The sequence below is a fragment of the Epinephelus lanceolatus genome, chromosome 11 (assembly GCF_041903045.1).
Source record: "Epinephelus lanceolatus isolate andai-2023 chromosome 11, ASM4190304v1, whole genome shotgun sequence".
NCBI classification, from domain to species: domain Eukaryota; kingdom Metazoa; phylum Chordata; class Actinopteri; order Perciformes; family Serranidae; genus Epinephelus; species Epinephelus lanceolatus.
The window spans coordinates 21,690,716-21,706,398 of NC_135744.1; the positions used below are offsets into that span (position 1 = coordinate 21,690,716).

Consider the following 15,683-nt stretch of genomic DNA (forward strand, 5'->3'; position numbering starts at 1 on the left):
AGTGACTTATGTCACATGACGTTATATTACATTAGTAACAAGTGTTTTTCTTTTAACCCAAACCATGATGTTTTTTTCGAAAGCTAACCATGTTCTTTGATGTTCTAAGTGTATTTTGAAAGACTGTATGCATTTAATAAGCAGAAAATGTTTATTTCTTGTGAAAACAGAAGATTTTTTTTTAATAGAGATGACGCATGTAACAAGTATAAATTCACACATCATCCCTGAACATCCAAAATTGACACAGGAGCATACCTAGCACGTCATAATTTGACGAGACAGCGTTTATATTTGACAAGATGGGAGTGAGAATGTGTTGAAATGGAATATAATATAATAACTATGTTTTCTTCAGTGTTTAATCACCTGAAAATAAGAATCATTGCATTTTCTTTACCGTAGATTAAGCCGTTTTTGATCTACATAGGAAGTGGGTCCTCTTCCATAGAGATCGCTGTGTAGCACTGCCATGTTTCTACAGCAGCCCAGAATGGACAAACCAAACAATGGCTCTAGATAGGGCCATTCATGTGAAACTGCTATATGCAGGGTTTTTACCGGTTTAAATCACTGGTTCCATTTGTTTTGAGGAAGAAGAAACCTCTGGATAATTCGACTCCCGGTAAAAACCTTCCAACAATTAACACTTCGTGTTCCAACCTGGAGAAATTTCAGCTGGTTGGAATCTGCAATCCTCGCCTTAAATTTACATACAGGCCCTTTAAGTGTATTTAGATCAATCAATCAATTTTATTTATAAAGCCCAATATTACCAATTGCCTCAGAGTTTACAGCATACGACATCCCTCTGTCCTCTGACCCTCACAGCGGATAAGGAAAAACTCCCCAAAAAACCCTTTAACGAGGAAAAAAAAACAGTAGAATCCTCAGGAAGAGCAACTGAGGAGGGATCCCTCTTCCAGGACGGATAGAGGTGCAATACATGTCGTACAGAACAGATCAGCATAATAAATTAACAGTAATCCGTATGACACAATGAGACAGAAAAAGAGACAGAGAGAGAGAGAGAGAGAGAGAGAGAGAGAGAGAGAGAGAGAGAGAGAGAGAGAGATGCAGGACAGACGGTAATGAGAGTAGCTTACAACAACATTAATGAAAGTAATAATATTAATAAGTACGGCTATTGTGGTACAATATGTTGTAGGCATATATTAATATATGATAGTATATGTATGTTACAATAATCATATGACTAATAATAACAGCAGCAGCAGGAGGCATTTGGCAGGACCACGGCAGCAGCACAACCACACACGTCACACTATCCAGGCACCGCTGCAATACGAGTTAACCTGAGAGACAGTGGAGCACAAAGGCTCCGGAGAAGAAGCCGAGTTAGCGAGATGCAGTAACAGGACATGAGTGTTAGCAAAGCCGAGAGAGAGAAGGAGAGAAGGTGCTCAGTGTTTTATAGGAGGTCCTCCGGCAGACTAGGCCTAAGTCAGCCTAACTAGGGGCTGGTACAGGGCAAGCCTGAGCCAGCCCTAACTATAAGCTTTATCAAAAAGGAAAGTCTTAAGTCTAGTCCTAAATGTGGAAACAGTGTCTGCCTCCCGGACCGCAACAGGAAGATGATTCCACAGGAGAGGAGCCTGATAGCTGAAGGCTCTGGCTCCTGATCTACTTCTGGAGACTTTAGGGACCACGAGTAACCCTGCGTTCTCAGAGCGCAGTGTTCTGGTAGGATAATAGGGCACTATGAGCTCTCTAAGATATGACGGAGCCTGACCATTTAGAGCTTTATAAGTTAACAGTAGGATTTTAAATTCAATTCTGGATTTTACAGGGAGCCAGTGCAGAGAAGCTAAAACACACAGGCTAAATATATCTTCATGGTGTCTTAAAATAGTACAGTCAATTAAACTTTGTTGTATCTCAACTGACATATCATAGTGTATAAGTACATTGTTAGTATATCTAAAAAATAAAACACTTTTAGTACCTTAGTCATGTGGTCATAGGAGTATACTTAAAGAATTTGTACTTCAATATATTTTTTTGCATGTGAATGCACACTGTGGTATTCATACATGTATGAACAGGTGAGTTTTTTCTAGTTCTCAGCTGCCCCTGCCACAAATTATTAACGGCTATATCAACCTTTTTTAAAAAACAACAGGCTTCACACACCCAGTCTGGCAAACATGGAAATGCAAACATGGTGTTATCAACAGTATCAGCCAATCCATTAGCCAGCATATTGTAACCTTGCCTACGACATCGAAACTTTTTTTTTTTTTTTTTTTTTTTTTTTTTAAAATCCTCTCTTCTGGTTCTGCTTGCAAGAGTCAACTGTGGAAAGTGCAGAGAGTTCAGTTGTTGAGAAGATTTAATGTGTGAAGATGTGCCCCACATCACTGCGCTGGTTGGTGCTTATAAGCGTAATAGGTAACTTCATCTCTGCTTCTTCTTATAATTCTGTGTTTTGAGGAGTATTTTTATTTGCTTTTAGTAATCTGTGATTTTGAAATGAACTTGTTGTTTTGTAGGATGCGTTGAACTGATCACAGTCAAGACTCCGCACAAACACGTCAATGTTACAGTGGGTGGAAGCGTCCTACTCCCATGTACATTCGTGACTACCGTGGAGACCACCACAGGCCTTACCATTCAGTGGGACTTTGAGTCAACGTCCTCCAGTGCGCCGCAGCAGGTAGACACACACTGCTGTCCAGATCAGAGATTTGTACCACATTAGGCCAAATGTGTAGTATTATCAGTATCAGTGTATTCCATTAAATATATCAAGCACAAAAGTGAACCTTTCCCCTGTGTGTTTGGTTTCAGCCCAGGAGCTCACAGTGTTTGTTTAATGACTCCACAGGGCTTTGAGTGATAGCCTACTGTAGAGACATCAGTCACTTTGGAGTTTCTTTAATGTTTGCAAAAGTGGCGTTTTGTCCTTTTAATCGGTTACAGATTTACGCCAGGTGGGATCTAATGACTGAGCTCACCACTTTGGAAGATATTCAGACTTTCTATTGCTTTTAAATGGACTTCATTACAAAGCTTTAACATTTACCAAAAGCCCATCTTGTGCACTGGTTAGCGCCTTTTTCAGTGTGCTGCGTATCGTTGACCAACTGCAGGGAGCCACACCTCACTGAGACAACAAAGCCTGTGATTGAGAAATAAGATAAAAGCAGATTTAATTTTAAAAAAATCAGAGCAATTGCAGGTTATTATTCAAAGTTTTGAATTTAACAGGACGACTAACGTTTAATTAGCTGCCACAGGTACTCAAGTTAGTTCTTGAATAAAATGATACCATCTGGATGCAATTACACTAAAAGTCATTCATTTAGGCCCTGGGAACAGTTTGTATTTTTTAATTTAGTTTAATAGGGACTAAGTCAAGGATATACGGTATGTATTATTTCTTTTTCACACAGCTTTTTTAAGATTTCTGTTCTGGCAATTCTAATGTAACCAACTGCCTTACAAATGTGCAGGGTCATTGCTGAGTATCCACATTTTATCTATAAATTATAACATTACTTTAATTAGCCTCCTAACAAAAACCCGCTTAACAACAATGAGGTTTTACTCTGAAATATCATTTGTCTCTTTATTGTATCACATAGCCTAACTTGTTGCCATCTGCTTTCAGGTGTATTACTACCAATCAGGAGATGAGGTCATTTCAAAGCCTTATAAGGACAGGCTGCAGCCTACCTCTTCTCCCGGTACTACCAAAAATGCCTCAATAATAATAAGCAACATGCAGCCATCGGATGGTGGGGTCTACACTTGTCAGGTTCACAACATTCCTGATGTGGACGGACAGTCTGAGGCCGATATCATTGTGACTGTTCTTGGTAAGTTAACTCCAAGGGTTGTAAAAAGAAATGTTTCACTGTCTTGGATGTATAGTATAACACAAGTCATTAATGACATTGGTGACCACCTTTACTTGTAAAGAGATCGTTCATCCCAAAATCAGAAATATATTTTATCTTTTACCTGTAGTGCTATTTATAGCCTAGATAGTTTTGATGAGAGTTGCCGATGTTAGATATCGGACGTGGAGATGTCTGTCGTCTCTCCAATATAATGGAACCAGATGGCACTCAGCTTGTGGTGCTCAAGGTGCCAAATAAACTCACTTGAAAAACCCAACATCAATGTCTCTTTCCAGAAATCATGGCCTGGTTACTCAAAATAATCCAGCTGTGTCATATAGGAACTATTTTCTACTACCGAACTGCACCCACCAACCGAATCACCGTGCAGAAGAGAGCATGAGCACTGTTAGCTCGGCTAGCACCACTGAGCTAGCTAACGTTACAGCTCAGCCGAGGAGGACGCCATTAATTACATCTCGTGCTGTCACAAGCATGAGCCTCTCGTCCATGAGTAGATGCACACTTCCTTCTGCACAGTGATACAGTTGGTGGATGTAGCTCGGTAGAAAGAAAATAGTTCCTACGTGAAACTGCTCACAACAAGGTCTGTGGATTATCTTGAGTAACCAGATCATGATTTCTGGAAAAAGACATTGCTGTTGAGTTTTTCAAATGTAATTTTTGGCACTTTGAGCTCCACAAGCCGAGTGCCATCTAGTTCCATTATATTGGAGAGAAGGCAGACATCTCTATGGCCGATATTTTCAACACTCGGCAGCTCACACCAAAACAATCTAGACTGATAAACAGCACTACAGGTAAGAGGTAAAATATGTATTTTTCATTTTAGGGTGAACTGTCCCTTTAAGACTTTGAGTTAATTCACCTGTTACTTCAAGTAGCTGTAAAAGTAATTGGGTGAGAGTGAGGAAAATATATATAATAACAATAATCTGTACAAATATCAACACCGCCCTGAGAAGAGGTTGAAAACACTGTGAGAGTGTACAATAGGTGTGTGTGAGATTTCACACTACTGGACCACACCTATCAGCAGTATCGGCTGAATATTTGCATTATGGCAGAAAGCAGAAGTAGCCAATCATGTTGTGTGCGCATGGTGCTCTGACCGGTTTATCATACCAGCATTCACACCTGGGCCTGGGTGTAGTCTGGTGTGATTTGAAACTGCTATGAAAACAAAGAAAAGGGGAGAAAAAAATCTAACTGAAACCTTGTGCTGGTGCTTTGGCTATTATTCTCCCGCTCATAGGGGTGTGGCTAGCTAAGAAAGGAGAGCCAAAGCACACCATCAGTCTCGTTGAAGTTTCTGGTCTCAAGAATAACACTTACGTTTTCTTTTTTAATTTAAGTCGTATATTTAAATGTTGTAATCCTGCAGTGATAATTCTGCTTCCTCATATTTTCCATATGAATGCAGGCCTACAGAGAGTTAGGAAGGTTACATTTGAAATCTAATAGTTTAGAGGTTACTAGTTACCCTAAATGTATTAAACAATGTAACTATTTTAATTACTTCATCTAAGTAATGCAACTTATTACGTTTGATTAATTTTGGATTACTTTCTTATGTGACTGATTACAGTCACATTTACTTACCTGTAGATTTTTTCAGGTTTGACGTTGAGCATTTCGATGTTTCGATAACAAATGATTGGAGCCTGTCTGCATGTAGAGACGGCTCCTTGTCAGCCAACCATAGACTGCATAAATAATGGACGTAGCTACCTTGATTTCACCCACTGGTTTGAGCACTGCCATTTTGAAGCCTTTTTGCATTTTGGTCATCGCCATGTTGGTTTTTTTGGAGCCAGAGGTGGCCATATTTGGGCGAGAAGCTAGAGCTGTGGAGAAAGGAGGGGTAAATTTGACTCATAGCCTGTCAATCAAGCGTCCCCGCACTTAAATATGCGTAACTTTGGTCCTTGATAAAATGTAAACAGGTGAGTTATTAAAAAAAATCACCCTCTGTTCAGTTGTCATGACTGTTGAAATTAGCTAAAGAGACCAAAATTGATTTTTGTACCTGGCTGTAAACACGTTTATTTCTGCTTAAAAGTTGGACATTTTAACGTGGGAGTCTATGGGGATTTACTTTTAGAGTCAGCCTCAAGTGGCCATTAGAGGAACTGCCGTTTTTGGCGCTTCTTTATTGGCACCATTTCCCAGCCTAGTCTATTTTTATTTTTTAGTATTGTTAATTTTCTTTTACTCAGTTTATTCCTGCATTGTCTTTTGTCTAATTATATAACTGTGTAACCTCTCCGGTCCTTGTACCTTGTTTTTACAGATTTATATGGCCATACAATGTATGCCATTTCATGCTGGTTATTTCTGTTCAAAAGGAAATAATATAAATTACTACAATATAAATTACTACAAAAAAAAAAATAAAGGTGAAGCACTGAAAAAAATACGCTGATCATGGTGCCTTTTCTCGCATACACTCTCCTCATTGGCGACAACTGAAAAAAGACACCTGTGCTGAGAAAAATGTGCCATGTGGATACAGGACCTAACTGTAATTTAATTATATATTTTTTCCTCAGCAACTGTAACTGATTAAAATTACATTTATTTTCCAATTTAATTACACAGCTCTGTTAAATGTCACTAGTTACTCCCCAACACTGGGGCTACGTTAATCATCTCTGAGTGAGCTACTTTCACCCGAGTACTTTTTAACGTAAAATCCCAGTGTGAGACTCAACCTAAGCTAGATGACTCTGATTTCAGTGAGATATTTGAGTGCTGAGATTACTGTATCTTTAATCAGTGCCGTAACATTAACAAATCTATTAAAACAGTGGCCCTGAATGGTGTGATTAGGGGATTACATTCAGTTTGAATCCTCTCATTCATTGAGTTACCAGTGACAACCTTGCAGGCTTCAGTATCCTCAGTAGTTTCCATGGTTACTGCAGCAGTCTCCTCATTGTCAGTGTTGGAAAATTAGAGTAGGACTGTGACTGCATCCCTGTACTGCATACAGAATATACATCGACATCTGCTGCATGCTAAACACACGCCTTCATAATCTCAGCCTTTATGAAAATGTTTACAGGACTACACGCTGAATGTGATGTATGCTTAAGTGCTGTATGAATATGTATGGCTGTTCTCGTGCTGATTATGGTGGGATCAAAGCTTTTCATCATGGCTTGCTGTTACATATGGTAATATTTACAGAGAGAGCGTAGTCTATTATGAATTACAAATATAAGCTCTACCCTTGTTGTGAAAACTCAGTCATTAAAAAAATAATGTTGTCATTTTAAAGATGTTTGAGCAGAACTGTGTTATTAATACAGTGAAATGATAAGCAGGCAGGCACTGTGGAATATACAGCAAAGATTCAGTCTCAACTCAGGAGCAGAGAGTTGTAAGGCCACTCCCAACACACTTCCTGCCTCGTGATGACTAACGGACACACACACACAACGCCCTGTTTGATTAACAACAAGTGAAGGATTTGTCATTTCAACAAACACATATCTGTAAAGTCTTTGTTACAAGACACACAGATTTATACATTTCATCTTTTCTCTTCTTTGATGTGACAGTTATGACCTATTTTAGAGTATACAGTGCAGCTCCTATCTTTCTTTATAGCTTTATAGATATGGGTTCATCCAGGCATGGTACAAAGTGTTGTTGAGTCGACAGGACAAAAGCCCAACATGCTGTCTACAACAATGGCTGTGATTTACACACTATACTGTACAAATCTAAAATATACTTTTAGTATATTTTGGTCAGGATTTTGAATGCAGGACTTATACTCATGATGGAATATTTTTCAATTGTGCTGGTGCTTTTACTGCAAAATACAGTTTAAAAATTGTATCTAAAGGCACTTCTTCCAACACTGTCTGAAAGGGACAGTTAACCCTAGAATCAAAAATACATATTATACCTCTTATCGTTAGTCTAGATTGATGGTGTCAGTTGGCCAGTGTTGAACATATGCAGCTGTGGAGATGTCTGCCTTTTCTCCAATATAATGGAATTCAGCTTGTGGTGCTCAAAGTGCTAAAAAAATGCATGTGAGAAACTCAACAGCAATGTCTCTTTCCAGAAATCAAGACACAGTTACTCAGACACTTTGTTGTGAGCCTTTTCATGTAGCAACTATTTTCTTTCTACCAAACCAAAGACCCACTCCTGAACAGGCACCGCCATGTGCAACATGCAACATCCAACATGCAATGTACAGTGTACATATGACAAATTATTTCCACAATCCCAGCCGACCCGTCGACAAAAGATCTGCAGCCTGACCCGAAACCGCAAATCCTATAATAACCACACACAGTTCAAATAATGTGGTTAGGCAACGCATTTAAAGTGATCATTTTGGGACATTTTATGCACATGAAACTAAGGTATTGTGTTAGCCTGGAAATCCAGACTCAAATCTAGAAAGATTTTGAGTCTGGCCCTCACCAATACACCCTTCCTACCCAAGGGGCAGCACTAACTAAGGCATATTAAATGCCACCGCACGCAATTGGATAGCACGATGGCCAATCAGAGCAAAAAACAAGATGACGTGTTCATTGCACTAAGCCCCATTTATTTGCTGAACAGTGGGGCTAACTGATATATTATGCTCTTGCCGTATCCCGTCGACAAAACGGTAAAAACATCCTTCTTAGAAGCGAAGGCTTCTAGGGCATTCTTCTGTTCCTCTCTCAAGGAAAAAGATAAGTGTAGTTGGCTTAGCGTTTCTTCCAAAGCTAAATTGAATGGATGCGGTCCTTCAGCAGCTGCCATCTTGGCTGTTTACTTTTAGACTCTTACAGTGCAGCAATGTCGTCATCATGTTACTCGCCCAGAGCCCGCCTTTGTCAGATAGAGTGATCTGATTGGTCCGATGGCGATTCAACGGGCTCTGCTCGTCGGGGCCAGATCCCCGTGCAGAGCAAATTCGAATTTGCTGGGGGCGGGGCATCTGGATTTCCAGGTTAGTATTGTGTAGTAAAGCAAAGGTAATTCAGGAAAAAACAATTCAAATGAATATTTTTGGCGTATTGTTATAATATTGACCAGCATCACCACAGTAAATGTGTCTGTTGGTAATGCATCTGATTGAAGTGGCTCTCATATTTCAGCTGGCGCAACAGAAGTAAACAATGAGAGCATAAAAATGTTACAACATTAAATTAGATTATATTGTTATTATTTTATTTTGATATAATTGTTTTCCAACGCCTGCGATCTGACCCACATGTTTAAAGATTATCTTGATTAACCAGGTCATGATTTCTAGAAAGAGACATTGCTGTTGAATTTTTCCAATGTACTTTTTTTGGCACTTCGAGCACCACAAGCCGAGTGCCATCTAGTTCCATTAGAGTTAAGAGAAGGCAGACATCTCTACGGCTGATATCTCCAACCCTCAGCAACCCACACCAAAACAATCTAGACTGATTAACAGCACTACAGGTAAGAGAAAAAATATGTAGTTTTGATTTTGGGGTGAACTGTCCCTTTAAAGTATAATTAAAGTAGTTAGATGAAACTGGCAGTGATTGATAGACTAACTGAAAATGCATAATCATATCAGACTTGGTGCTCCACAAATTCTATGACCAAACCTCTCAGGATCAATTCAGTCTGAAGCTGTTGCTGCAACAGTATGAAAAGTATCATTCATTTCTATTGACTGAACATGTGCACCATAATAAAGAAGGTTTACCAAATATAAAGTCACCAAATAAACTCATGCATCCTTCCTGTGGTCTGTCAGAGAGGCCCTCTGTTCCTTACTGCTCCGTCCACGGTGACGTGGAATTGGGTCACCTGGTTACTCTGACCTGCCACAGTGAGCATGGGAGCCCGAAGCCGACGTACACCTGGACCAGACTGGATCAGGCTAAGACCAGGAGGCCTGTACTGGGAAGAGGTTAGTACTGCGTATGTGTTTGTGTTGTACTTGTTTACATGTGTGCCTTCATCCTCTTAAAACACACATGTACACTTGTCTCCTCAGTAACCCCAACTGGAGTACTGAAAATTGGAAACATATCCCAGTTTCAGTTTGGGGAGTACCAGTGCAATGCTACAAATGCAGTGGGATCTGCATCTTGCATTGTGGAACTGAGTGCTGGTACGTTTACATTTTATTTTTTTGTTGAAATTATGTACCAAAAAAACAATAAAAATACTTCAAAAGGTTTCATTCACTTTTGTTTGTACAGAAGTGAGCGATGGAGTGATCGCTGGTGCAGTGATCGGCGCGTTGCTCGGGTGTGTACTGATCCTCCTGGTTGTGTGGTTCATCGCTCACACTGTGAAGAAACACAAATACAAAGAGGTCAAAGTATCAGAGGCCAACGAGATGAAGTTAGACTTTTACTTTTATTTTTTTAATGCTGTTGCATTTCATCAAGTTATTCCCAGTTCAAGTGTGACACATCAACTCTCCCTCTGTCCACTAGGAGGAGCTCTCCTCAGGCCCAGGAAGCCTCAGAGAGTATTCCCGTGGCAACCACAGCTGGCAGCCTCCATGCTGAGGCAGAAGAGCAACAAGCCTAAAAAAAAAAAAAAAGGGGCGGCTGAAAACAACTGGAGCAACGTCACTCCTCTGAACAATAGGATGTTCAGTCTTCACTATATGTCACTCTCAGATTCAATCAATAAGGCAGAGCTCATGTTCAGGTTCTGCATTTTGTTACTTGTTTTCTAAATCAGAGTTTTTATGCTTACCATCAATCCAGCCTTTAACAGCTTTTTTTCATGTGTCAGTTTTTTAACATAAAATTAGCTTGAATGTTTGCAGTGCCTTTGTTTTTTGAAACCATGTTGATGAGCCCAGGATTGGATATACAAGCTACATAATATTAAAACAAATACTTGAATTTATTGTTTGAAATAGGACAAAAAAAAAAAAACAGGTTGTTGCGGGTAGAATCTGCATCATGCATCAGTACAATCACCTTTATTAAGATAATATTGTGTAAAATAAAATATCTTAAAGGAGCTCTATACAACATTCAGAGCATTTCTATGATACAGGTCAGGATTGTTTGCTCATGGTTCTCAACATGGAGGTGGCTGATCCGGTGGCTGGTAGCTAACAGTGGTAACAATGGCAACAGTGGTGACAGTGCTAACTCTGCAGTTACACCTCCAAAACACTAGTCAGCAGTGGAGGTTTCTGTGAAGTGCTGTAAAGTTTAGTTGACTCACCCAAAACATACATAAAACACACATTAAACATGGCTTAATAGAGACAATTTCAAACACAAGTACACAAATCAGCTTCACTATAACTCACAGGATTCACAGACAAAGCATTTCTTTTGCTGGACACGTTTTCCCCACAAATACAACATGCTAACGTTATTAGCACAAGCCTATGGCATTTTACATTGTATGAATTAGCCTAGCGGCTACTTTTCCTTAACTCCTATGAAGCCAGGGACACAGCAACATTTAACAAAGGTAACGTTACAAAATTCGGCTCCATTACAACTCAAAGGTTCACTGACAAAACAACTGTCTTGTACTAAACACGTTTTCCAAACAAATACTACATGCTAACGTTATAAGCACAGGCCTATGGCATTTCACGTTGTATAAATTAGCCTAGCGATGAGTGGAGATTTCCTCTGCCAGGAAATCACACACAAGACTTAAAATGCTATTTTTGTGGAGGCTTTATTGTCTTCACAATTTATTGTTTCTTATCTGCGAAATTAACGTAAATGGAAAATGGTTTCAGCTTACAAAAATAAACAGGAGGTCTGCGCCACCATGCAGTGTTGCCAACTTAGCGACTTTGTCGCTATATTTAGCGACTTTTCAGACCCCTCTAGCGACTCTTTTTCAAAAAAGCGACTAGCGATAAATCTAGCGACTTTTTCTGATGTTACTGAAGACTTCTGGAGACTCTGTTGTGAGAGCACGTATCATTCTTATTCTTCTCAATGAGCAGCGGGTGCTGCCGTGGGCTCCTCTCTCGCCCCAAAGCACTCACAGACGGCCCAGTCCTCCCTCCCAGCAGCAGTCAGAGCAGGAGATGTTAACCCCTCCACGCCCAGACTGCAAGTGAATTGCGCATGCACGGAACCGCCGCTGGCTGATCCCGACCTGGTTTACAGTCAGAGCAGGATGTAAATGTAAAATTTTCTTTGTCTAATATAAATCACTGAAAGAAGGTTCATTTGTAGTTCTAAACATATTCAGGGTGTTTTTTTACTCAGTTTTTGTCTTTCCCACGACGTTATTCCTCTCTCCTACAGCAGCCATTACAATTACATGCATATGGACAATTATTCAAATTAGGTGATGACATTTAGCGACTTCTAGCGACTTTTAGGACAGCCAATAGCTACTTTTCTTACTGAAGAGTTGGCAACACTGCCGCCATGACATGAAGTTACAAATGTTAGTTAAAGGCGCTGTATGTAAGAATGTGGCCAAAAGGGTTACTGCACTCAAATTCAAAATACTGCCGCGAGTCGTGTCCGCCCCCCTCCCCTACAGATTCGAAGTTGCTGGACAGCGGCACGCTGGAGACTGATTTGTTTGCCGTGGCAGAGCCGCGTTGCCACGTCCTTGATCTTCGGTTTTCCAGCGAACTGTTCGAGCAAGTCCAGCTTCTCTGCTGCTAACGCTGCTCCCGGGATACAGCTGAGGAGGAGCCGGCTGCTAATGCTATGTACCGGGACTGCTAACGCTGCCGGGATACAGCGGAGGAGGAGCCAGCTGCTAATTCTATGTACCGGGACACTGCTAATGCTGCTTGCCGTGCTGCTGTAGCTCAGTTGTAACTGTAACTGATGCTGAGACTCTACTGACTGCGTGACTGGTAGACGGTGGTGGGTGGCGCAACAGGCCAAAACACAAATTCAAAACATAAACATGATTTGTGGACTGTAAAATTGTTTTTTAAATGCAAATATTCTGGCTGTACTATTGTTGTCAGTGAGATTAGTATGTTATATGAACATTGTTCCTTACTCTCTGATTAGGATGATTTTACGACTATTTGCTTTAGATTTCTTACATGTAACTCCTTTAAGACGTAATAAGCTTCGTGTTACCTTCCTTATAAGGCTCAAATATGTTTTGTGGCTTCAGTCAGATTTTTTTTTGGCCTATGCCTGGTCTACCACAACAACAAGTAGAGAAGCTAGGATTACATCACACTCTGAGGGAGCTTGACTTTATCTATATCTTTACATAGCAAATAATGATTTGCTGCTATATTAATGCTCTGAATGTCATATACAGAACCTTAACATTAACTATAAAAAAATTAATCCTTTTTTACAGTTAATGGATATTACCAACTAACTCCCAAAGCAAAGGATAAATGGGCTTTCAGATGTATTTTTAATCGATCTTGGCTAATACAAACTGTCAAACAGCTGTGGATAAAGTTTGTGTAATGATGTTCAGATCCTGATTAAAATAAAATATTATGTTTTCTGAGTCAATGAGTCATGTAGGTATTTCAGTGTGACCATAATCGATAGTATTCAGTTTCATCTAGGTGGCAGTGAACATGTAGCACCAGCAGCACTGTCATGTCTTCAGGTTTGAGTCAAGATCCTACTTTTATAGATCCAAAACATACTTATGTTGTCTTCACATTGTTCTACAGATTTTCATTTTTGTGGCGACAACTTCAGCCATTGTATTCCAGGCAGAAATGTAAAGGCCAGAAATCATTGAGTCACTGGTTTGATCACAAACTCTTCTATAATTATTTGGCAAATGCAAAGGCTGCACAGACCTTCAATATATTTTCCTTTATGGAGCCAAATGAAAAGCTTCTGCGCCACCTTAATTTTCTTTCACAGGTTACACTTTAACTAAGAAGAGCTTTTGCCAACCTAATTTACATGGATAATTCACAGTCTGCTTTCAGTGTGCTGCTGTATATGCAACACAACCATATTGTACCACATCAGCAGCAGAACCCAAGTAAGGTTAGCCTATTAGAAACTTGTTTGGCTCAAGAGGGTAGGTTTTGTATCAACATTTAAGGGGGGCACTTATTAAGTGGGAGGTCAGGGGGCTCTCTCCTGAGAAATTTTGAGCATCAAACACTTAATTTCCTTCATTCTGGTGATTTTTTTATGCACCTTTCTGTACTTCCTGTCACCTACTTTACCAGAGGCATTGTTAAGCCTGATTTATGGTCCTGCGGCGTACCTACAACATACCCGTCGTTGCCGTGACGCCGTCGTGAACCCTTCGAACTTCTCCGTCACTCCATTTCGTCGTGGTGCAATTCACCGCCAGAGCGGTAGGAGGCTGCGTTCCTTTCTTGAATGGTTATCGTTGTCTCTAGTTGATTCTTTGTTTAGCTTCCGGCTTTTCCGGTCACAGAGAAATGAACGCGGAGCACGGACAGACGGCTCCGTCCGTATCCGTATTGAACGTTGAGCATAAATGGGCCTTAATACTGCAACATATGTGCAACATCTACATCGCAACAGAGGATGTTTAAAGATGGCAGGGATGGCGCAATCTGGAAATACGGAACTGGAAATGCGTTGCTACCAAGCAAACCAATCACAGCCCTCTTGGTCTGCGCTGGGTCTGCGTCGCCTCGACGTGTAGTTACATTTTTGGGGAGGTGCACGTCAGGCTACGCCGGGGGCTACGGGGAGCCTTCTGCAACGTAGCGACGTCGTTGATTTAACGCAGGACCATAAATCAGGCTTTATGTCTATAAGTCACGTTCTCAGTTCATCAAAATAAATAAAAGTCCTCTGCTACTTTAATGGTTTTTATGCCAGGGACAATGCTTGTGTTCTAAATATTGAGGGGGACATGTTCCCTGAGTCTCCTTCAAAATCTGCGCCAATGGTTTAGCCGAATTTAGGGACAGTTTCAGACTTACCAAATGTGTGAAGTCACCCACCTGGGTAACTGCTGCATCTGGCCCCATGAGCTTCTGTGGTGGTTTTACAATTAGGAGGTGGGAAGTAATAAATTATATTATATCGGCTATGTCCTGATGCCTTCAGACTTTTGGGAAGATTGGACTAAGTGTCTGTTTAGGACTCATTTAAGTAGGCTTCATGAGTTTTTCTCACTTAGTTTTCACTTGGTCAGTTTATTATTAAGAAAATTGAGTTTTCTTGGTTTCAGTTTATTGTGTTCTTCCCCTCCTGTCCCCTCCTACCTACATACCTGTCCTGTATTAGCCTCATTAGTTCTTGCTGCAATCCTGAGTTTTTCCCAGCCAATCAGCTCCCTGCCTGTTCTTCTGCCTCATCACCTTATTCCCCACGCCTGAGCTTCTCCACCCTTTTTCTCCGCCTGCTCTTCATTTCCCCATCAGACTAGTCTATATTTAAATCCTGGTTTTCAGTTCAGTTTTTGTTGGATCCTTGATTCACTTGTGTGATGTTCAGTTGCTGTTTCCCTGGTAGGAAAGGAGTAATCTTTTTGAGTTGCTGTTGCCTTCCATCTCCTGCATTTGGGTCGGCCTGCTCCACTTCTCATGACATTTGTGTTAGTAAGTCAACACATTCTCACTCTGACCTCATCACATATTGGTTGTGGACATTGCATGTCTACATGTGATGTGTAGGGTAGCATGGGTGCATCGGTTGTTGACATTCTAGGACGCTGTGTCAACTTCAGCCTGTTACATGCATTGTGTCCTTTCAAAGTACACTTCCCTTTTCACAGATAGGCAACAAAAGCATGTAGTTTAGAAGAAAACAACAGGGTTTGGCTTTACATTCATATAAGAAGCAAACACCGTCATCCCAGGTGATAGTCGGTTATTGTTGGACCCCTCCCACCCGTCCTACTCGGACT

General features: G+C 40.5%; 1 protein-coding gene across 1 annotated transcript; it reads left to right on the top strand.

Annotated features, from left to right (window-relative positions):
• Positions 1-2,294: 2,294 nt before the first annotated feature.
• LOC117265826 (V-set and immunoglobulin domain-containing protein 1-like) lies at positions 2,295-12,361 on the top strand. The gene is made up of 7 exons (XM_033640556.2): positions 2,295-2,412; positions 2,514-2,677; positions 3,635-3,842; positions 9,643-9,798; positions 9,886-10,002; positions 10,094-10,238; positions 10,334-12,361. The coding sequence occupies exons 1-7, from the start codon at positions 2,367-2,369 to the stop codon at positions 10,428-10,430; spliced, it is 933 nt and encodes a 310-aa protein (XP_033496447.2). The 5' UTR covers positions 2,295-2,366; the 3' UTR covers positions 10,431-12,361.
• The last annotated feature ends 3,322 nt before the right edge of the window (positions 12,362-15,683 follow it).